At 45.9% G+C, this 24680-nt stretch overlaps 1 protein-coding gene across 1 annotated transcript in view; it reads right to left on the reverse strand.

Moving 5' to 3' along the window:
- Positions 1 to 24680, reverse strand: part of LOC117350013 — a 68236-nt gene that overhangs the window by 8159 nt on the left and 35397 nt on the right. Inside the window, exon 2 of the mRNA XM_033923883.1 lies at positions 10232 to 10875. Within this exon, the coding sequence (XP_033779774.1) occupies positions 10232 to 10875 (644 nt within the window). The remainder of the gene's footprint in view (positions 1 to 10231; positions 10876 to 24680) is intronic.

Raw genomic sequence — 24680 nt, forward strand, 5'->3', positions numbered from 1 at the left:
TTCCAAACTAAAGTGATTACAGATAGTTTAGAATTCTTCTATATAGGTTTTACTTGCACTAACCATTTTGACCGGGTTAGTCCCCTCCTTGCCTACTGTCACTGGCTCTCCATTGCATTTCACATCCAACATAAAATACTGACTTTAACACATAAAGTATTACCTTCAAGCACCCCTTCCTACCTTTTCTCTCTTATTACCCCTCTATGTACCCTCCCGTTCCCTCTGCCCCGTATCTGCTAGTCATCTGGCCACTCCTCCTATGTACTGTTCCTGCTTAGAATCAATGCACCCCTCAGATTTCTTTTGCTATGCCCCTTGTTGTCCGGCAAAACAGTCCTACCCAAAGTTCAGATCTGCCTTAAAGGCATATCCCTATACACAGGCCTTTCCCCCAGGGCAGTGGATTTCCATCCAGTGTGGGAACATCTGTGCCTGTCTGACTCTCTGTCTTTCTGATTGTTCTTTTTCCTCTGTTCTTCATTGATGATGTAGTTACTTTCTTAATTTCTTAATTGTGTTTTTTGAGTTGTGAACCACTTTGATTGTAAAAATTGAAAGGCGGTATATCAAGTGCTTTTAAAACATTAAACTTGTGTCCGAATGCCAGAGCAAGACTGGATGTTTTTGGATGAATGATGAAACAGCACTCAGTCTGATTAATACTTTTATATTATTGATGAATGGCTTGAGCGTAGCATGCTGAATTATAAGGAGCTCCAGTACTGGCTGGTGGTTCATGCAGATGGCAACAGCCTCTCCAGTCCAGTTTGAAATGTTGGGAGCTCTGGAGGGAGTTCTAGCCTGTTCTGATGATAGAGAAGCTTGGGAGGGGTCAGGTAACAAGTGTAGGCAAGTATAACCCAGAGGAAAAGATGAAGGCGATGGGCATGTTAGAGGCATTTGAATACTTCAAAGATAAAAATAATGCTTTTTCAGGCTAATATTTTACAAATGAAATACTAGAACAAGAGGACATGACATAGGAACTTAAGAGTTGCCATTCTGGGACAGACCAAAAGTCACTTCAAACCCAACAGTGGCCAACCCAGACCTTAAATATCTTGAAAGATCCCAAGGAGTAAAACAGATTTTATGCTCCTTATCCTAGAAATAAGCAGTGGATTTCTCCAAGTCCATCTTAACGGATTATGGACTTTTGTTTTAGGAAATTATCCAAACCTTTTTTAAACCATGTTATGCTAACTTCTTTCACCACATTCTCAGGCAACGAATTCCAGAATTTAATTACATATTGAATGAAGAAATATTTTCTCCATTTTGTTTTAAATTTACTATTTAATAGCTCTATTACATGTCCCCTAGTCTTAGTATTTTTGGAAAGGTGAATCACTTGTTTACTGTCTATCCATGCCACTCCACTCAGTATCTCCACTGAGCCATCTCTTCTCTAGACTGAACAGCCCTAACCACTTTAGCTTTTCCTCATTGGGAAGTCATCCCATCCATTTGATAATTTTCATCGCCTTTCTCTGTACCTTTTCTAATTCCGCTATATCTTGAGATGTGGTGACCAGAATTGCACATGGTATTTGAGGTGCAGCTCCACCACAAAGCAATACAAAGGCATTATAACATTTTCAACTTTGTTTTCCATTCCTTTCCTGATAGTTCCTAACATTCTATTTGCTTTCTTATCCACCGCTGCACACTGAGTTAAGGATTCCAATATATCTTCAACAATGACACCTAGATCCTTTTCCTGGTCAGTGTCTCCTAACATGGAACCTTACATCAAGTATCTATAGTTTCCCACATGCATCACTTTGCACTCACTCACATTAAACGTCATCTGCCATTTTGACACTCAGTCTCCCAATCTCCTCTTCCAATTTTTCACAATCTTCTTGCGGATTTAACAACTTTGAACAACTTTGTGTCATCAGCAAATTTAATTATCTCACTAGTTATTCTCATCTCTAGTTCATTGATAAATATGTTAAAAAAGCAGCAGTCCCCTGGGGAAATGTGTTAAAAAAAGCAGACTATTTACCCCTCCCCATTGAGAATATTGACATGAAATTTAAAAGAGACTTACCCTCACACACCCTCTAGTCCTAGAAAGTTGCATGGCCAAATATAAAACCAGAATGCAAATCTAATCTAATACACTACTTATGAATCGCACTGTACCAAAAAGGTTCAAGGCGATTTACATCCAAAGAAGCCATAAAATATATGGGAAAATGCAAAGACAATAAATACTTAAGATATCATCAAACAGGGGTCCTTTTATTAAGGCACAATAGCCATTTTAGCGACCTTAGACTATAATGGACGCGTTAGCATTTAGCGCACGCTAAAACGGCTAGCACACCTTGGTAAAAGGACCCTTCAGTAAATTAAGTTATAGATATCATATAAATTAAGTTTTCAATTTTCTACTGAACCTTATTTGAACAGATAAATTGTTCCAAATTGTAATACCGTACTCCTCTAATCTGTGGAAAATGTAATAATAAAGTATCACTTAATCTAGTGGAAGAATAATGCAAATGAGAAAAAAAGCAAAACCAGATTATCTGAAGAATCAGTTTGCAATATACGATGAACTATGCAAATCTGTGCGCACGTAACTTAATGAATTAACTGCTAATTGGCCTTAACCTATTGACTATAATTAGTGCTACTTTGCACTAATGCATGTTTAGGGTTACCATATTTTTTTTTAAAAAACCCAGACGCATGACCCCACTCAGTTCTGCCTCCCGCCCCAAGAAAACCTCCCCTCTTTGCTATAAGCCCCGGCCGCGTCTGGAGGGCCTGGAGCATGTGCGGATGCGTGTGACGTCATCCGCGCATGCTCAGAGGCCTTCCAGATGCGGCCGGAGCTTGTAGGGGCTTTTCAAAACCCAGACAAAAGCTGGGTTTTGGAAAGTCTGTCCAGGAGTCTGAACAGTCCTCTAAAATGAGGACATGTCTAGGTTTTCCTGGACATCAGGCAACCCTACCTTAGTTGATATTCTATAGGTTACACATTCGAATCCTAGAGTTTGCAACTTCAAAGAGGGCATGGGCCTGGGAGGGGCATGAGTGGGTCAGGGGTATGTCAAGCAGTTACTCGCATGGGTTACAGAATACACGCTTTAATGGCTAGTTAGGTGTGAGCATTTACCTCAGCCACTGAGCTAGCAAAAGTGTTCATGCATAAAGTTAGGTGTGTAAATGCAGACTTACACAATCATTCTAGAATGACAATTGCACATTCAACTACCATTCTAGAATTTCTGCATAGGCAATCTAGAGCAGTGGTTCCCAACCCTGTCCTGGAGGACCACTAGGCCAATCAGGTTGTCAGGCTAGCCCTAATGAATATGCATGAGATAGATTTGTATATAATGGTCGTGACAGGCATGCAAGTCTGCTCCATGCATATTCATTAGGGTTATCTTGAAAACCCATTTGGCCTGGTGGTCCTCCAGGACAGGGTTGGGAACCACTGATTTAGAGAGAATGACCCTATGGACTAGTCAGCTGACACAAGAAAAAGTAGAAGAATGGAACAGGGCAAAAGATGTTCAGTGACAGGAGAAGTAAAATATGATGATTTGCAAGATCTGAGTATTTTAAAGTTAGTCCTTGATAGTGTGGAGGCTTCAGTAGTAGCACCTAGACCAGGCATGGGCAACTCCGGTCCTTGAGGGCCGGAATCCAATCGGGTTTTCAGGATTTCCCCAATGCATTGCATTGAAAGCAGTGCATGCAAATAGATCTCATGCATAATTTTGATATGCAGACTAGAGTTTTAGGAATAGAATTAGATAATCTTCTTTCTATGAACATCAAGTTAAATTGATTATCAAAAAAATATTTGGTATGTTAAAAAGACTGAAGGTGATACGTAAATATTTTGAGGAGTCAGCATTTATTCTTGTGGTGCAGTCTATGAGGGGCCGTTGAATAGTTCTCAGCTCAACCAAGAAGAGAATGATGTGGAGCCACACTTTCCTTGCCACTTTTCATATCAATGATACAAAAAGTGTCAAGAAAAGTGTGACTAGCTTGTGAGTTTCGTGACTCCAAATCATTCGCTTCCTGGTTGGGCTGAGAACTTCTCAGCGGCCTCTCATATCATATTGGGCTCCTTTTACTAAGGTGCTCTAGGGCTTTAACACGGGGAATAGCGCCCGCTACATTGCCCCGCGTGCTAGACCTTAACGCCAGCATTGAGCTGGTGTTAGTTCTAGAAGCGTAGGTCTCGGTAATTTCCTGTGTGCGCTAAAAATGCTAGCGCACCTTAGTAAAAGGAGCCCATTGTCTCAGACTGATTACCGCAATATAGTACATTTAGATTGCTCCAGGCACCTTTTAAAAAAAAGCTGCAGACAACTGAAAATGTTGCAACAAGGTTGATATTTTCTTTGTCTAAGTATGATAGAATTACGCCTTATGTGGAAAAAAAACTGCACTGGCTTCCAGTTAAAAAGAGCCCAAGAGCTTGTCTCGATGGGCGACTATAACAATGGGCTGGATGGCCCAAGTAGTCGTCCATGTGGAGACAGTTGCAAGGGCATGAGGGGAGGTAGCAGGATAGGAGGTAGGAGGGAGGGACTTGGTTTCCCACCTCGAAGGGATGGGTGGAGCAACGGGAAGTAGGGCATGATGGGAGGAGTGTTAGGGGATTGCATGCCTCCGGGGAACAGCGTGCATCCCTGTCCGTTGGAGGCAACTTTACTTTACTTTGTGAGTCTTACCTTTCCTTCTGCAGGGCTTCTTGTTTGGCTAGGCCTGCTTGGGGATCATGTCTGCGCATTGTTGGGGCGCTGTGGCGCCATTCTTGGGCTCCCGGACGATGGTGGACGTGGTCGGCCAATTTTCCACGTGGCCGAGCATGCTGACTCGTGTGCGGGGCCTGTGCTGTGCGTCAGGCGCCATGGGCTGTGCTCGGGATTTCCTCTTCGCTGGCGGGTTGGTCCTCGCTTCGGGGGTAGTGCGGCGTACGGACTACGGGTGCTGTGGGGGAAATTTTCGTTTTACGGGGTTGGCACCGGTGTTTTGCTTGACGTTGGGGCCACGTGCTCTGCTTCCCTCTGGTGGTGTAGGTCAGGACAGGGGGTCCATTGCGCGATCCCACTGTTGAGCCGTGTTTTCATGCTTGCGGGCGGTGGCTGGTGCGGTGTGCGTGTGTTGGGGGTGGGGGGCTAGCGCAAGGGTGTTGCTTTCAGGCGGTCGTGGGGTGTGCCAGCAGCCCTGCTCTCTGCCGATATCGTGCCGGGTGTTGTTTTGGTTTTTTTTTTTGGTTTTTTTTTGAGTGTTGGAGGCGGGTGTTGGGGAGTGCTTTGGGTGCTGCTGCGTTTCTACATCTTGGTACTGGCGCTATTGCAGGACTTTCGGCTCCTCATTCCCTATCCTCACCAACCCACACCAGCATAAACACTCTACATACTTATCACAACAAAATAAAAAAAAACAAAAAAACAAAAACAAAAACAACAAGGGACCAGATGGCTGACCCTGCCTGTCGATGTTGGGGTGCAGCTCTGGTACACGGGTGTTGGCTGGGTCTGGGGGAGGAGTGTGCGGGAGTGGCAGGTTATGGTGGTGGGCTTGTGGCCCGGGTAGCGCCTATGGTCGGTGATTGCTTGCATCTCATCCTCGGCTGTTGGGGGCCTCATATTGTGGGGGCCCCAGCGGGGTTGTTGTGGGGGTGCAGTGGATGGGGGGCGGTGTTCCATGCTATGGGGGTGCCTTGCGTCTTAGGGATTGTACCCCAAGGAACATGCGTTGCGGATACTGCTCGTCCTTCTCCTGGGACGGGTTGGGGGAGACGGGTGTGGGGGACATTGGGGCACATGGCTCCTGCTCTTCTGCGTTGTCACCGGAGGACATTGGGGTGCTGTTGGAGGTTGGTTGGCTGGTCCTTCTCACCTCACAGCTATTCCGCTGCCTTTGCCTGTGGCAGCCCCTCTGAGTCGGGTCTCTTACCCCGTCTGTTTCTGCTGCTCCCTAAGCCTGTGCTGGACTGCGGCTGATTGGGGCCCTGGGGACACAGATGCTGTCTAGGTCCCCTGCAGTTGTGAGTTTTCTGCCAGGTGGCTCCTGCCAGTTGATCTGTACTGCTCTTGCTCGTGGGCGCTGGTCTTGCTCGCGGGCTTAGGGTCCGTTAGGTAGGGGGTCAGGGTCCTTCCCTGGGGCTGGGGGAGTTAGTACGGTTCTGTGGACTCCCCGGGGGGGCAGGACTGGGGCGGTTCTGTGGACTCCCCCGGGGGGGCAGGACCGGGGCGGTTCTGTGGACTCCCCGGGGGGGGCAGGACCGGGGTGGTTCTGTGGACTCCCCGGGGGGGCAGGACCGGGATGGTTCTGTGGACTCCCCGGGGGGGCAGGACCGGGATGGTTCTGTGGTCTCCCCGGGGGGCAGGACCGGGATGGTTCTGTGGACTCCCCGGGTGGGCAGGACTGGGGTGGTTCTGTGGACTCCCCCGGGGGGGCAGGACCGGGGCAGTTCTGTGGACTCCCCGGGCGGGGCAGGATCGGGGCGGTTCTGTGGACTCCCCGGGGGGGGGCAGGATCGGGATGGTTCTGTGGACTCCCCGGGGGGGCAGGACTGGGGCGGTTCTGTGGACTCCCCGGGGGGCAGGACCGGGGCGGTTCTGTGGACTCCCCGGGGGGGCAGGACTGTGGCAGTTCTGTGGACTCCCTGGGGGGCAGGACCAGGGTGATTCTTTGGTCTCCAGTTTCATGTTTCTCTAGTTTCCAGTTTATTCATGTTTTTGTTTTGATTGAATGCTTATCCGAAGATACTAAGCATTGTACCAAGATTAAACCATAACAGGGATACTAACATTTGAAGAGATTAAGCATACATGATTCATTATGGGGCATACTTGGGTAACTGCTTTATTACGCCACAAGAAATGGTAAGAACAAGGGGGAGTCCTGCAATTTTGAAGAAGCTGTACATGACGGTACGTACCTAAGGGGGTGGGAAGAGAAGGATTGATGGCAAAGATATTTGGTTGGATCGGGGTGGTTTTGTGGACTCCCCGGAGGGGGGGAGCAGGTTTGGTTCTGCTGACTACTCGGGGGTGTTGGCCTGATGTGGTTCGGTGGACTCCCCGGGGGCTGGACCAGGGGGGAGTTCTGTGGACTCCCCGGGGAGGGCAGGACCGGGGTGGTGCTGTGGACTCTCCGGGGGGGCAGGACCTTTGTGGTTTTGAGGTCTCCTTGAGGGGGCAAGACCGGGGTAGTTTTGGGTCCCCCCGGGGGGCTGGACTGGGGGGTAGTTCAGGGGTCTCCCAGAGGGGCAGGCCCGGGGATTGTTTGGGGCACTTCAGGGGGGAGCCAGGACTGTCCGGATTTGGCTGACATCCGGGGGGCTGTTCTGTTGTATTCATGGCTGGGGTAGGATTGGGGGGTTCTGGGGATCTCTTTGGGAGCAGTTTGGGAACGGATGTGGTTCGGGGGCAGGCTGAGCAGGGACAGGTGGCGCTGGTAGCTTGCCGGTAGTGGGAGTTACCGGGGTCGGGGGCCGCTTCTTCCAGGTACTGGTTTCTGGATGCTGGTTTGTGGGGGCGTTTGGGTTGCGGTTATGTCCGGGCTTGCGGTTCTCCAACGCTCTGTTTGATGTGTCTCATTAGGTGATGAGTGGGATGGTTGGCAGGGAGCGGTGCCCGGGTTCTGTCGTGGTTTGTTGGCAAGTTAGGGATTGCAGTTATCCCGAGCGTGTGACTCGGCAGGTACTGAGCGGGGGACCGGCAGGGAGTCACGCTCGGGCTCTGGTGACTCTGATTATAGGGGCATGTTTGGATGCGCCACTCCCCATGACTCTTGCGGCATGTCAGGGTCAAGGGCCGCGTGTTTTGGCACTGGTATGTTGGTGTGTTTGGGTTTGCCGTCCTCTCAAGCTCTAGTTTGGCGATTTCATCTCGCTTGTTACTGGGGCGTGTTTAGACATGACACCTCCCAGACTATTGCTGCCAAGACAGGGTCGAAGGGGGGGGTTGAATTTTTCCGGGTACTGGTTTCCGGGGTTCTGCGGGACCTGGTTCTTTCCTGTGTGTTCCCTTCCTGGGTTGTTCTTTAACAGGGTTGCTGGGATTAGTTGTACTGTGGGGATTCCCAGAGGTCGCAGCTTTGCTTTTGGGTGGGGGGGCCTGTAAGTTACAGGCCTGTGGCGGTAACCCGAGCTACAAGGTCTTCGCTCATCAGAAGATGAGTGGGTATTTGGCAGTCAGCTCAGATGAATGGTGAGGCCGCGGGTCAGGTGACCCTGTAAGGGGAGGGGCATGGCGGTCCATGCCTACACCCCTAGGCTCATCTGGGGATGAGTGGTTAAGGGGAAGGGAGCTCAAGTGAGCGAATATGTCTTGAGGCCCGTGGCACGGAAGAGGGGCATGGAGATTCATGCCACCCCCTAGGCTCTTGCTGATACGGCAGGGTCAGGGGAATACAATTGTGATTTCTGTAAAATTGCAATGTCTTGTAGGTCGGGGTGAAGCAATTGTTCATTGCTTATTGGTTGACCCAATAAACAAAGCTGCGGCCTGAATTTTACCATCAATAAAGTGTCTGTGTTTTATTTATCAATAACATTATTGCTGAGGATATAATAGCGTGAGTACAGTGAAGGGAGGTTTTAGTAATCATGGGGTGGGTGATGGGTTAGAAGGGGTGTGAGGGGACGACAACTTGGCCATTCCAGATCCATATGTTATTGCTCAAATCCATTTTAAACTTTGTATAATATATTTTTTTTAATTTTGTGTTGGTTTGTCCCCGCTGTATCTACAGGATCTAATAGCTTTACAGTTAGGTAGGGCAGGCCATCTGTCTCATAATTTGTTTTACATTAACCTCCTCTTTTACAAAGGTGCGCTAAGCTTTTTACGCACACGCTAAATATTAGCCCATGCTAAATGCTAACGTGTGCATGTTATCCTCTGGATGCGTTAGCGCACACGTTGATTTAGCATCCATGCTAAAACGCTTAGCACGCCTTCGTAAAAGAGGGCCTAAGTTTCCATATCCAAAGCAGATGAAACAGTTTAGTCAATGGTTCATGTCCTTCTCCTATCAGGCACCTTCCGTTTGGAGCAAGATCCCTTTTATACATGAGCTGAGGGTAATTCCATGACTTTTAGGAGACTGCTAAAAACATATTTATTAAAAAAAAACTTTCCCCCTCTTTTACTAGAATTCCTATGAGCGTCGGAACAGTTACCGCCGCTGCTGGTGCTAAAACCTGCGCTATGCGTTAGTAAAAGACGGGGGTTTCTGAATAATTGATGTGGTAAATGTATGAGGTTTGGAGTAGAGGTCCGCATGGGAACGGGGATCGCGGGAGTCCCGCGGGAATCCCCCCTAACCCACGGGACTCCCACGGGGACCCCCCTCTGGCCCACAGGACTCCCATGGGGACCCCCCTCTAGCCAACGGGACTCCCACGGGGATGGAAAGCTTTGGAAGCAGGGTTCGTCCATATAATATAATGGACACGTCAGCCTTAGTAAAAGAGGGGGTTTATAAGTTAATTACCTGAACAGAAAATAAAAAAAGGGTTCCACCAAAGAGATTCCACAAGGAAAACAACAGCAGCAAACACAAAAGAAACTGTGGAAATGATGATCCTGTCAGAAGTAATTGCTGCTTTTTATGGGGACGAGCGGAGATGGAGGTAATTCCTTGAGGGGATGGGTGGGGATGGAGAGGATTCTGGCGGGGATGGGTGGGATTTCTATCCCCGCGCAACTCTCTAGTTTGGAATGATTTTTCTTGTTATGATTGTTTAACTGGGTCTGTTTCCCAGTGAAGTGTTTGTTTTGTGATCCCCCATTAATTCTTTGGGGTTGAGGTGGATTATAAATCATAATGTAATGTAAAACTGAAAATTTGGCTGGGATATGAGAAGTGTAGAGTACTGGAAAACAAGAAAACAGAATGTTATGGGATACTGAAATAAATGAACTCGTACTTGGAAGGTTACATTAATTTTTGTATACCATTTTATTCATCGTACTATATAAAATACTTGCAAGATGTTTCTAGTTAAATTACTGATTTTAAATAAAGCATGTGGTGTTATAAAAGGGAAATGGGCAGAGAGTGAATGGCCCTTTCTTTCCTTCATTATTTGCCATTAAGTTCTGTGGTTTTTGATAGATCAACCAGCACTCCACTGCAAGAAGAAATGACAGTGATAGAGAATAGCTTCAAAGAAGCAAGTGTGGGCAGAACAAACCAACTCCCATCTGATTACTAAGAACATGGGTACCTTAAGACTTCTTCATCCATTTGCCCATCCTCCTCATTGGGTTCTTCGAAGTCTGTGCGTGAAGGAGATGCTTCGTCTTGCCTGTAGCGGTTAATGAGCTCCTGGGCCAGCTGCGCATTCAGCTGGTTTCTTGAGCTGGGAGTTATCACCATGTTTGACGTTAGCCCAGTTTCATCATAGTCAGGATAAAGACTCTGAAATTCATTCTCCATTTTGGTAGACCTGGCAGGCCCAGGAAGCTGATTGGGGTACCCCTTTGCCTGGTACATCTCATTCCACCGATGCAACAGATTGGCCATGTATATGGCATCCTTATCTCCCGGTCGTCCATCTTCCACCGCCTGCTGCAGGGCCAAAAGCAGCTGATCATCTTGATCCCGCCCACTTGGTACAAGCCGCTCCAGACCCTGCTCTGTTCTTCCTGCTGTCCCCATCCTCTCCAGAGCTTGAGCCAGCCTTTCATCCTTCTGCATGCCAGCTAACCGTGCCAGCAGAGCATCACTGACCTCAGGAAGGTAGGGTTTATTGGGAGGGTAAACCATCATCTCAGCCTCATAGGGCAAAGACATGGAGAGGTCTCGGCGGAGACGTCGGGTACTTCCCACATCCTGGTGGAGAGGACTTTGTGGCCCATTCCCTAAAGGCTATAAAACAAAAGAACGAGAAAGGGAGAGACAAACAAAAAGAGTTGAGAACATAAACAAAAAAGTTCAATCTTTAAAAAAAATAATGTCAAGGTACATGGGCAGAAAAACAACTTGTCTTGCATAGATGAGCTCTCCTAGTTTCCAATAGCAACCAGCCATCTTCCTGAGTCTCTTTGGCATCTGAAAGATGAAGGGCTGATTCTGCCACCATAGCCAGTCCATTAACTTGTCATAGTCTTTATAGTACACTTGCTTATGACTTCCTATTTATATACTGCAAATAAGTTCCTTGGCTTAATCTGACTTCTAAACCTGTGAATACTAGACAAAGGCTACCTTTTAGTGAACAGAACATGCAGAAGTGTGCTATATAACGAAATAGAGAAAGAGGCATTATCATTCTTGAGAGAAATCTCCTTCCCAAAGAGATTCAATTGATTATGCATAACAACATACAGTCATGTGAAAAAATTAGGACACCCCATGAAATATTCAGTTCTTTCTTAAGAAATGTTCACATATCGATGTCAAAAGCTTTTTTAATGAAATTCAATAAAAGATTGGATTCACGAAGAGTTTGTGTAGCTAGTAGTATGAAATGCCTAGCTACATTCTGAAGGTACATACATATATATAAAGAAATTTCTTATCTATATATGTGGGGCTGCTGTTTATGTGCAAGCCACACATAGCTCTATAGATGAAAATCAGTAAGATTACAACTGGTGTCGTTAGTGCAGTGAAGTGTGGATGTATAGCGAAGCACTAATTATTTGGTAATAATTCCAGCTATATAATTTAAGGATAGGCACTGATTGCACCTCTCAGGCAGTTGTATACTGTATTGTATACCCTTGTGGCAAATTTTATATTGGCCACACGAGAAGGTATTATCAAGGTGCGTATTGCTGAGCACCTCAGTAACATTAGATGTCAGCATCTTACAGCCCCTGTGGTTGGTCATTGGTTGGAGTTTGGCCACACCATTGAGGATGTCAAATATACTGTGCTGTTGAAAGCACAGAAAGTTACAGGAAATGTTTCCCAATACTTAGTTCAGCAGGAACATCGGTTTATATTCCACTGGCACACTTTGTGTCCTGTGGGGTTAAACAATGAAATTGATTGGTTCCAGATTTAGTTTGTTTTTCACGGGACCCTCAGTTCCCAGTAAGCCCCGCCTACCATGTCATGATGTTGAAACACGGGGGAAGTAGTTTTAAGGGCTTGGCCTATTAATGGCTGCATGTCGCCAGAGTTGTCTACTACCTGGGTGGAGGAGTTTTGCATCCCGGTAAGCTGAAGCGAATATATTTAAATGTTTGATGTATTGTTGTGAAGTATATAATCAATGTGGTTTATGGTTTGGGCTTCCAGAACGCCGCGGCCCATTTTCACTGTGGTCTGGTAGTTATTTCTGTTATGTCTTCATTATAGTTTGCCCTCCTGAAGAAGCCAACCGTGAAACCCAGGTTGGGGTGTCGGAGAAAGCATGGCAGTAACAGTTTAGCAGTAACATAATTATGTACCCGGAGCAGTTATAGAGCAGCAGCATCGTCACTCTGCTTGTCAGATAAGTGAAATTTTATAATTCCTTGTAACACTTTGGGCTCCTTTTACTAAGCTGCGATAGTGGTTTTAGCGCGCACGCTAGATGCTAACGCCAGCATTGAGCTGGCGTTAGTTCTAGCCGTGTAGATCGGGTTTAGCGCGTGCTAAAATTTTGCGCGTGTTAAAAACACTATCTCAGCTTAGTAAAAGGAGCCCTTTGTGTTTTTTACTGCAATTATCATCATAAAACAGCAGGTGGTGGAGACAGTAAACTAGCTGTGATGGTTTCTAATATAACTGACCGTGAATTTTCACTAGAGTTTCTGTTATGGGTCTGAGTGTTCACTTTGAAGTCTAAAGTCATTGGTTGCATGACTATTTGATTTATATACTAGTGTTTTGAAACATTAAGGTGATTAGTGTTTGAGGGATGGAATATAGTTACACCAGGTTATAATCTATTCACGAAAGACAGGGTAGGAAAAAAAGGAGGGGAGTGGCATTACAGTGCTCCCATGCGAATTCATGGTCATGATTCGTGGTCCCGGTTATTCGTGATATTTTCTGAATGCGAATGACCGGGCAGGAGAGGGCAGCTGGAGAGGCAGGAGAGGGCAGCCAGAGCGCCGGCGAGTGAAGGAAATCACTCGTGGTATGCTCCCGCCACCTTTTCCTGTACTAAAGTCGGGTCTTACCAATCAGGAGTTGCGTGTACTGTATATATTATAGATCATATTAAAGCCACACAATTGCAGAATCTGCAGGGTGAGGAAATGGTACTGTGTATCAATCTGGAAAGAAGGAATGGAAAATGTATTTACATTGGTATGATATACAGACCTCCTTCATAGACAGAAGTGAGAGAGACATTTAATAGTAGACATTCAGAATACAGCTTTAAAGAGGAAATATTAGTGATTTTAACATGCTAGATGTTGATTCGGGTATCCCTATTGCAGGGTCTTCTAGAAGTAGGGAGATCCTGGATTCTCTACAAAGAGAACTGTTCCAGCAGTTGGTAATGGAACCCACATGGGATGGAGCCATACTGGACTTAGTGCTTACAAATGGGGAAAGTGTTTCTGATGTTACAGTGGGTAATCATCTGGTATCCAGTGATTATTGTCTAGTGTGGTTTAATATTAATACAGGTGTAGAAAGGGCTCGTTCAAAAGTAAAGGTTCTAGACTTTGTTCAGATGGGGATTATGTCAAAGAATTGTCTGGATGGGAACATCTGGAAGAAGTAGGAAAGCAGTGAGGGCAACAAATCATTTTGTAAGGATGGTAACTAAAAGTAAGAGGAAAAGAAGGCTGCTTTGGTTCTCAAAGTAATAGCTGAGAAGGTAAATAGTAAGAGGTTAGCTTTCATAAACTACAAAAGATCACAGAAAGAGTAAGACAGGCAAAAATATCTGGAAAAGTTAAGAGAGGATAGTTGAGTAGTCAGGAAAACAAAGATGCAAATGGAAGGAAAAATAGCCAACATGAAAAACAGGGGACCTGGGGGGAGAAGTAGGAAGAAGTGCAAATGTACATTGTGAGACTCAAAGGTGAAGTGGAAAAATATGTAGAAGCTGATAAAGATAAAGCTAAATTGCTTAACAAATATTTCTGTTGTGTGTTCACAGCTGAAGATCTGGGAGCAGGACTGCAGAAGGCAAACACAAATAAGAATGGAGGTATAGTAGACTCTGATTGATTTTCAGAGGATTGTGCTCATGAGGAGCTAGCTAAACTAAAGGTGGCAAAGTGATGAGGCCAGAGAGTACTCCGCTGCCTGACCTTTTCAATGCTTCTCTAGAATCGGGAGTGGTACTGAAGGACTGGAGAAGGGCAAATGTGGTCCCTCTCCACAAAAGTGAAAGTAAGGAAGAAGTAGGGAACTACAGTCTGGTAAGCCTGACTTCTGTGGTAAGTAAATTAATGGAAACACTTCTAAAACAGAGAATAGTGACATTTCTGGAATCCAGGAACCGAGGCAACATGGATTCACTAGAGGCAGTTAAGTCTAAGTGTGTCAGTTAAGTCTGATCAATTTCTTTGAATGAGTGACCAAAGAATTGGATAGAAGGAATGCACTAAATGTGAGGTATTTAGATTTTAGCAAAGCCTTTGATAATGCTCCATATAGGTGTCTAATAAATAAACTGAGAGCCCTCGGGATGGACCCCAAAGTGAGAGACTGAGTCAAGAACTGGTTGAGTGGAAGTCAACAGAGGGTAGTAGTCAATGGAGATCTCTCTGAGAAAGGGATGTTACCAGTGGTGTTCCTCAAGGTTTGGTTCTTGGGCCTGTTCTTTTTAACATTTTTGTAAGTGATATTGCTAAAGGTCTGTCAGGTAAGATTTGCCTTTTTGCGGATGATACCAAAATCTGCAATAGAGTAGACACCCCTGATGGTGTGAACATGAGGAAGGACCTAGAGAAGCTTGAAGAATGGTCTGATATTTGGCAGCTAAGATTTAGGGCTCCTTTTACAAAGCCGCGCTAGGACCTTAACGCGCGGAATAGCCTCCTTTTGAGCAGGCAGTAGATTTTCGGCTAGCGCGCTAATCCAGTGCATGCATTAAAAACTCTAGCGCACCTTTGTAAAAGGATCCCTTAGTGTTAAGAAATGCAAGCAGCAAACCTAACTTTAACCCAAATAAAAAAAAAAAAATTATATTTTTTTCTCTCCACTTTCTTCCTTCTCTACCCTTTCGGCTTCTCATTCTTCTCTCTCTCTTTCTCTCTCTACCCTTGCAGCTTCTCACTCTTCTCTCTCTCTCTACTCTTTCAGCTAGCTGCACGCCAAAAGCCACTCTCAACCACCGAGGGACCGTAGGAGCAAGGAGAAAGAAATGGAGGCTACAGGAACCCAGCAGAGCTACCCAGTTTACTGCGTTGAGTGCCATATGTATGACTACCTCCCCTCCGGGAGGCGGGCATACATATGCGGTCGGTGTCAGGAACTGGAAAGCCTGAGGATGGAGGTCAGCAGACTGAGGGTCAAGGTCCAGGAACTGGATGGACTGGAGGGACTGCGCAACATAGAGGAGACGAGCTGGTCAACCAAGGACACAGATGGAGCAGGCCTCATTGTGGACCAGGTGAGGGACCTTGAGAGATTCATCGAGGAGGCCTATAGGAAGGCGGAAGGACAGGACCAGAGACTGCACAGACGGATGTCGGCAGAAGAGACCCAGGTTCCACAATGCGACACCGGGGAAGGACCTAGCGGAGGAACCACACAAGAAGAGGAGACCGGGACTCACCGAGACCCCGAGGGTGAGACACCTCACTACACCGAGGACACGGACCTGAGATAGAGGAGGTTGCTGAGGAAAGGGAAGTCTGCTATTGTGGTGGGAGACTCGATCTTGAGAGAGGTAGATAGTCACGTAGCTGGAGGAAGGGAGGATCGGCTAGTGACTTGTCTCCCAGGGGCCAAGACACGTGACGTCACTGATAGGATCGAGAGGATCCTGGACGGAGCAGAGACGGAGGAGACTGCGGTGATAATCCACGTCGGAACAAATGATGTGAGCCGGAGAAACTTCAGCATGGCCACGCTGACTGACCAGTTCAGGGTCCTGGGACGAAAACTGAAGCGGAGTAGCCGGAGGATAGCATTCTCGGAGATCCTGCCTGTGCCGAGAGCAGATGCAAAAAGGCAGGCAGACCTCCAGGCTGTGAATGCATGGTTGAGGAGATGGTGCCAGGAGGAGGGCTTCCACTTTGTAAGGAACTGGACGTCCTTCTGGGGAAAGAGTAAGCTCTACCGGCGGGACGGCCTGCACCTGAGCACAGAGGGAACTAGACTACTGGCTACCAATGTGAGGAAGGAGATCGAGAGGGCTTTAAACTGATGAGAGGGGGAAAGCCGACAGCTGATCTGATGTTGACGCTTCGGACAACAGTATCCAGAACAGATGCTGAAAGGGCTGACTGCACGGAGGAAGTAGAGATCAGACAGCGAGGGATCAGACAGCGAGGGAAACAACAGGTAAAGGGAGCTTGCTGGATGGAGACTAATGGGCATGGAGACACAGGGGGACTGGGTGGCAAGAGGACGGAAGCTGAGGGCATTTTGGGGGCTGCACAAGGCGAGGGGGATCAAACAGAGGCCGGGGCCCAGGAGGGGGCAAGAAAACCCAGAGGAAAAGCGGGGAAGTGGGGTGGCAGAAATGTGGGGAAGCTGAAAGCTATGAGGGTAAAGGCAAAGGGCAAAACAGAAGTACAGGGAACAGGAGTGGCGGCCCAGGTGAATGCAGAGGTGGAGGAAAAACGACGGGACCTGCGGTGCTTATACGCAAATGCAAGAAGCCTCATGACCAAGATGGATGAACTAGAGGTCGTGGCCAAGGGGGAAGACCTGGATATAATTGGAATTACAGAAACATGGTGGACAGAGGAGAATCAATGGGATGTGGCGCTGCCGGGGTACAAGCTCTACAGGAGAGACAGGACCCACAAGAAGGGGGGAGGCATAGCACTATATATAAAGGACTCTACCTACTCGGTCGGGATGGATATGGCAACGAAGGCAGAGGGGCTGGAATCGCTATGGGTCAAATTGCCGGGAAACAAGGGTGCAGACATAAAACTGGGGCTGTACTATCGCCCACCTGGCACGCCAGAAGGACTCGGACACGACCTGGAAGCGGAACTGAGACAGGAGTGCAGGACTGGAAGTGTAACAGTGATGGGGGACTTCAACTACCCAGGGATAGACTGGAGTACAGGTCACTCCAACTGCACTAGGGAAACAGGATTTGTAGAAGCTGTGAGGGACTGCTTCATGGAGCAACTGGTCAGGGAACTGACGCGGGGGAATGCTACCCTTGACCTCATCCTGAACGGATTAGGGGGGCCTGCAAGAGGGGTAGAAGTGGGAGGACCACTAGGCAACAGCGACCACAATGCGATCAGATTCACATTAGAAAGGGGGACACCGATAGTAAGGAGAACCGCAACAACTGCGCTCAACTTCAAGAAAGGGAACTATGTTGCTATGAGGGAAAAGCTCAGAAACATCTTTAGGATGGAGGCTGTGGAAAGCGCCTGGACCCTATTTAGGGACACGCTGCAGGAAGCACAAAAAACATACGTCCCCAGTTTCAGGAAAGGCTGCAAAAACAAGCGGTCAAAGGACCCAATTTGGATCTCAGCAGAAGTAAAGAAGGCAATAAATGACAAAAAAGTATCCTTCCGGAGATGGAAAAAGGATCCAACAGAGGAAAATCACCAGGCGCACAGGAAATGCCAAAAAGAATGCCACCGAGAGGTTAGAAAAGCAAAAGGGAAATACGAAGAGGGGCTGGCCAGGGAAGCAAGAAACTTCAAGGCATTCTTCAGTTACGTAAAGGGGAAACAACCAGCGAGAGAGGAGGTGGGGCCGTTGGACGATGGAGATAGGAAGGGAGTGATTAAGGAGAATAAAGAGATAGCTGAGAGGTTGAACACGTTCTTCTCGTCAGTTTTTACGAGAGAAGACACTTCTAATATACCAGACTCAGAGGAGCTCATGCGTGGGGAACAGGCTGAAAAATTGGAGCACATAGAGGTAAGTAAGGAAGATGTCCTCAAACAGATAGACAGGTTAAAATGCGGCAAATCACCGGGTCCGGGCGGGATCCACCCAAGGGTTCTGAAGGAACTAAGACAAGAAATAGCGGGCACAATCCAACATGTTTGTAACCTATCCTTGAAAACTGGAGAGGTACCAGAGGACTGGAAATTGGCGAATGTCACACCTATCTTCAAGAAGGGATCGAGGGGTGACCCCGGGAACTACAGGCCGGTGAGCCTGACTTCAATTATAGGGAAGATGGTGGAAGCTATGATAAAGGACGGCATCTGCGAGCACATTGAGAGAAATGGCCTACTGAGAACAAGCCAGCACGGATTCTGTAAGGGAAGGTCGTGCCTAACGAACCTTCTGTACTTCTTTGAGGGAATAAGCAGTCAGGTGGACAATGGAGAACCCATCGACATCATTTACCTCGATTTTCAAAAGGCTTTTGATAAGGTACCACATGTAAGGCTGCTTAGGAAACTGTGGAACCACGGGGTGGGAGGGGATGTGCACAGATGGATCGAGCACTGGTTGTCGGGTAGACTGCAGAGGGTCGGAGTAAAGGGCCAATATTCTGACTGGCGGGGAGTCACGAGCGGTGTGCCACAAGGATCGGTGCTGGGGCCGTTACTCTTCAACATATTCATCAATGACCTGGAAAAGGAGGCAAAGTGCGAGGTTATAAAATTTGCAGACGATACCAAACTGTGCGGCAAAGTTAGCTCCAAGGAGGAGTGTGAGGACCTGCAAAGGGACATAGACAAGCTGGAAGACTGGGCAAACAAATGGCAAATGCGCTTTAATGTGGAAAAATGCAAGGTTATGCATATAGGGAAAAAGAACCCGTTGTTCAACTACAAATTGGGGGGGGCATTGTTGGGAGAAAGCAATCTTGAGAGAGACTTGGGTGTGCTGGTGGATGCATCACTGAAGCCATCTGCACAGTGCGCAGCGGCCTCAAAAAAAGCCAACAGGATGCTGGGCATCATAAAGAGGGGCATAACTACAAGGACGCGGGAAGTCATCATGCCACTGTATCGAGCGATGGTGCGTCCGCATCTGGAATACTGCATTCAATATTGGTCGCCGTACCTCAAGAAAGACATGGAGGTACTTGAGAGAGTCCAAAGGAGAGCAACAAAACTGGTAAGAGGGCTGGAACACTACCCATATGCTGAGAGGTTGGATAGGCTGGGGCTCTTCTCTCTGGAAAAAAGGCGGCTCAGGGGTGATATGATAGAGACCTTCAAAATCATGAGGGGCATAGAGAGGGTGGATAGGGACAGATTCTTCAGGCTGAAGGGGACAACAGGTACGAGGGGGCATTCGGAGAAACTGAAGGGAGATAGGTTCAAAACAAATGCAAGGAAGTTTTTTTTCACCCAGAGGGTCGTGGACACTTGGAATGCGCTACCGGAGGAAGTGATCAAGCAGAGTACGGTACAGGGATTCAAACAGAGACTGGATGGATTCCTGAGGGATAAGGGGATCGTGGGATACTGAGAAAGCTAACCAGAAAATATATGCAGAAACCCAACCTGGTCGTGCAGGCAAGACCGGAGGGCTAGGACTTTGATAGGAAGATAGGACTCAATTAGGAAACCAAGGAGGCATGGGGGCCCCTTCTGGTGATTTAGACAGGTCGTAAACTGTTTGGGCCGCCGCGGGAGCGGACTGCTGGGCAGGATGGACCTATGGTCTGACCCGGCGGAGGCACTGCTTATGTTCTTATGTTCTTATTATGCATTTGGGCTGCAAAAACCCGAGGGAATGGGGGTGAAGAACTTTTGTGCACAAGAATGTGATAGTATGTGATGATCTAAAGGTGGCCAAACAGGTTGGAAAGGTGATGGCAAAAGCTAGGAGGATGCTAGGGTGCATAGAGAGAGGTATGGCCAGCAGGTAAAAGGAGATATTGATGCCCCTTTATAAGACTCTGGTGAGACCTCATTTAGAATATTGTATACAATTCTGGAAATCATGCCTTCAAAAAGATATACTTAGGATGGAGTCAGTCCAGAGGAAAGCTACTAAAATGGTCAATGGTCTTTGTTATAAGGTGTATCGGGACAGACCTAAAGATCTCAATTATGTATACTTTGGAGGAAAGGCGAGAAAGGGGAGATATGATAGGGATGTTTAAATACCTATGTGGCATAAATGCACATTAAAGAAATCTCTTTCATTTGACAGGAAGCTCTAGCATGAGAGGGCATAGGATGAAGTTAAGAAGTGATACACTCAGGAATAATCTAAGGAAATACATTTTTACAGAAATGGTGATAGATGTGTTGAATAGTCTCCCAGTAGAGATGGTGGAGACAAAGGCTGTGTCTGAATTCAAGAAAGTGTGGGACAAGCATTTGGGATCTCTTAGGGAGAAAAGGAAATAGTGGATGCTCTGCATCAGCAGACTGGATGGGCCATTTGGCCTTTATCTGCCATGTTTCTAAGGGGAAACAGTATATATTTTTTTATGTTTCCTACCTGGAGAAATATGTTTTGGAATATGAAAAAGCTAAAAAGATTTAGTAGAGAATGAAATCTATTTTAGCCTAACTTAGGAGTCCTTTTATCAAGCCACGCGTCGGATATTTCATCACACGCTAACCCCCGCAGCCATCTAAAAAACTAACACCTGCTCAATGCAGGCGTTAGCGGCTAGCACGGCAGGCAGATTAACACGCGGTATTACGTGCATTAAACCCCTACCGCAAGGATCCCTTAGTGATGTTAATTCAATAATTATAATTTATATTACTATGTTTATTACATTGCTCTAGATCAGGGATGTCAAAGTCCATTCTTGAGGGCCGCAATCCAGTCGGGTTTTCAGGATTTCCCCAATGAATATGTATGAGATCTATTAGCATACAATGAAAGTAGTGCATGCAAATAGATCTCATGCATATTCATTGGGGAAATCCTGAAAACCCAACTGGATTGCGGCCCTCGAGGAGGGACTTTGACACCCCTGCTCTAGATCTCCCTCCATGATGTGGATTTTAGGAAATCTATTTAAGATATGTTCTTTTGTTAAATCTTTTGAGAATTCTGTAATGTTAATTTTCTTTCTTAATTAGGCATACTTTGTTGTGTGTATTAAGTAGTAAATTAAAAAAAGATAAATAGAACCTGTCCTTCCTCAGTCCTTTCACAGCATCAGGAGCTGTCCAGTGCTGAAATCAGACTAGAAACAGAAATCTATGGGCCCAGTTTTCAGAAGCTCTTATCTTCCACTGATGTGGAAGCCATTATCACATTTCTGCAGCATCATCCAGATAATGCTCCTGAAAATCATTGCAGCCTGCAGATGGGCAGACTAGATGAGTCATTTGGCCTTTATCTGCCATCATGTTTCTATCAAAAGGGCCTGGGATAGGCATGAGGGATCTCTCAGAGAGAGAAAGAGATAATAGTTACTGCAGATGGGCAGACTAGATGGGCCATCTGCCATCATGTTTCTATCCCAGTGCTAAATACCACCACTATCTGGATAGGGGTAATTCTATGAAGTTAAGCACTACAATGCAGGGTGCTAAGTGTGAGCACTATATTGAAAATTATGCATATAACTGCAATTATAGAAGTCAACATTTCAATACCTAATCTTAGGACTGATCATTCTTTTGCCCTGCCCATGTTCCTCCCACATACCTCCCCCCCAGCAGTTGCATTCTAAAAGAATTATATGCTAAGGTTATAAGAATTATGACCAAGGGCAGTTGCACATGTAACTGCAAAGTTATGCTACTTGGCACCAATTAACTCCAATTATAGCCTATCACTGGTAATTAGTACCAATTAGTGCCTAATATAACAATTAAGTTAGATGTGTAACTGTCATTCTTTTATATGAGTGTGCAAATTAGTACGCTAGACCCTAAGACCTAGATTCACAAACCTGCCCAATTGGGCCCGATCCGGGCAGGTCCAATAAATTCACAAAATGGAAACATTCAAATGAGGGCGCTCGGAGGAACACCCTCATCGTTATTGTGCGATCCCATGCATGCGCAGACCATCAAGACTCCTGTGAGCTGCAAATTTTTTAATTTTTTATGGTTTAACTTTTTTTTTTTAACTTTTGTAGCCCAGCGAGCCCGTGGTTTTAATCCGCTTTAAACCCGCAGGTTAAAACCATGGGCTCATAGTGCGGGGCAGAGCAGGGCGGCATTTGGGGCAAGCAGGCAGGAGACAGATGGGGCAGAGCAAGGCAGCATTCGGGGTGAGCAGGCAGGAGACAGATGGGGCAGAGCAGGGTGTGCAGAGAGCAGGAGAGTTGGAAAGATGTTTTCGACTGGTCCCCAGCAGTCGCTTCTTGCGTTGATTGGCCAGCACAAAATTTCTTTGGTGAATTGCATCCCTGTCTACTTTGCATGCGTTTCTCCTCATTTGCATGCACAGATTAGAAGCGGATCGCAGTACAGGTAAGTGTATCAGGCCGGAGGGAAATTTGGTCGTAAAGGGGTCGCAAATTGATCGGTACACAATCGGTTTGCTTTGTGAATCTAGCCCCAAATTCTCTTTATATGGCACCTAAGACTGTGCATGCACTTCAGGGCACAAAGATGATGTGCATACACAACTTAATTAATTGACCTAATTAGTACAGATAATTTCTAATTAACACATTGTAATTGATGCTAATTGGCATTTAGAAAATTTAAAAACATCTGTTTTCTCATGCATTTTTATGAATTTAAAACAGAAATTTTAGAACTTGAACACTGTATGTCTTGAAGAGTAGTATGGTTTGTTTGTTTTTTAATTCTTTATTTATCATTTCAAATAAAATTTTACAAGAAAAACTTCTTGTTATAGAAAAATAGTAGGAGGAAGAGTATTATGTTTTAATTTTATATCTAGTTTATGAATGTACATATGTTGTAAACTGCTTAGATCTATAGATTTGTGGTATAAGACATTTTCAAATAAACAAATAAAAAGCGCGATTGTATACAAAGTATGCACCAGTTGCAGCATGTGAATTTGAAAAGGGGTGTTGCCAGGTGCAGATCATGGGCATTCCTACAGGTCATGTGCATTTTTATAAAATATGCATAATGCGTGCACAACTTAGGCACAGGCATTTACACCTGTTCTGAGTTGGCCTAAATGAATATGCCTAAGTTATGCAACACAACAAAACCAGAAAAGACAGGGGGTCCAACTTCGTCTGCAGTAAAAAAACAACCAGAAGCAAACAAACCAAAACTGCAGGCGTGTACACGATGTAGGCAAATTTTATTGTGACAAATAAATTATATCTAAAAACCTTTTTACCAAGCAAGGAACCCAACACGGTCCGTGTTTCGGACAACCTTCATCAGGGGTCCGTGGTAAAAAAGAAAAGAAACTTTGGCGATTATCCATAGTAGTTTGCGACTTTTGGTGTAATATTCAACGTTATCTTTTCAGCTTTTTTTGTGACAATTTTTTCTTTTCTTCTTTACCACGGACCCCTGAAGAAGGTTGTCCGAAACACGGACCGTGTTGGGTCCCTTAATTGGTAAAAAGGTTTTTAGATATAATTTATTTGTCACAATAAAATTTGCCTGCATCGTGTACACGCCTGCAGTTTTGGTTTGTTTGCTTAAGTTATGCAACACACACGTGCACTAAGTACAATTCTTTAAAAGGTACACACACCTTGTAGAATCTGAAGTGCCATTATAGTCAGCACTGATTTTTTAGATGCCAAAAATAGAATCAGGCTCTAAGTGCAAGGATAAGGCCATTGCGGAAAGACTGAACGAATTCTTTGCTTCGGTCTTTACAGAAGAAGATATAAGAGATCTACCTGAATCGGAAATGGTTTTCAAGGGTGATGATGCGGAGGAACTGAAAGAAATCTCGGTGAATCTGGAAGATGTACTGAGCCAAATCGACAAGTTAAAAGGTGATAAATCGCCAGAACCGGATGGTATACTGTACATTCCAGGGCACTAAACGAACTCAAACATGAAATTGCTGACCTGCTGTTAGTGATCTGTACCTGAAGATTGGAGGGTGGCCAATGTTATGCCGATTTTTTAAAAAGGCTCCAGGGGAGATCCGTGAAATTACAGACCGGTAAGCCTCATTTTGGGGCCGGGCAAAATGGTAGAAACGATTATAAAAAAAAAAATTGTGGAACACGTAGACAAACATGATTTAATGGGACAGAGTCAGCATGGGTTCAGACGAGGGAGATCTTGCCTCACCAATTTGCTTGACTTGTTTGAAGGTGTGAATGAACATGTGGACAAAGGTGAGCTGGTTGATGTAGTGTATCTAGATTTTCAGAAAGCTTTTGACAAAGTTCCTCATGAGAGGCTCCTGAGAAAATTAAAGAGTCATGGAATAGGTGGCAAAGTTCAGTTGTGGATAAGGAATTGGCTATCGGATAGAAAACAGAGGGTAGGGTTAAATGGTCATTTTTCTCAATGGAGGAGAGTAAACAGTGGAGTGACACAGGGGTCTTTGCTGGGACCAGTGCTATTTAACTTATTTATAAATGATCTGGAAATTGGAATAATGAATGAGGTGATTCAATTTGCAGATGACACTAAACTGTTCAAAGTTGTTAAAACGCATGCAGATTATGAAAAATTGCAGGTGGACCTTAGGAAATTGGAAGATTGGGCGTCCAAGTGGCAGATGAAATTTAATGTGGACAAATGCAAAGTGATGCACATTGGGAAGAATAA

This window comes from Geotrypetes seraphini, chromosome 1 (genome assembly GCF_902459505.1).
Source record: "Geotrypetes seraphini chromosome 1, aGeoSer1.1, whole genome shotgun sequence".
In the NCBI taxonomy this organism is placed as follows: domain Eukaryota; kingdom Metazoa; phylum Chordata; class Amphibia; order Gymnophiona; family Dermophiidae; genus Geotrypetes; species Geotrypetes seraphini.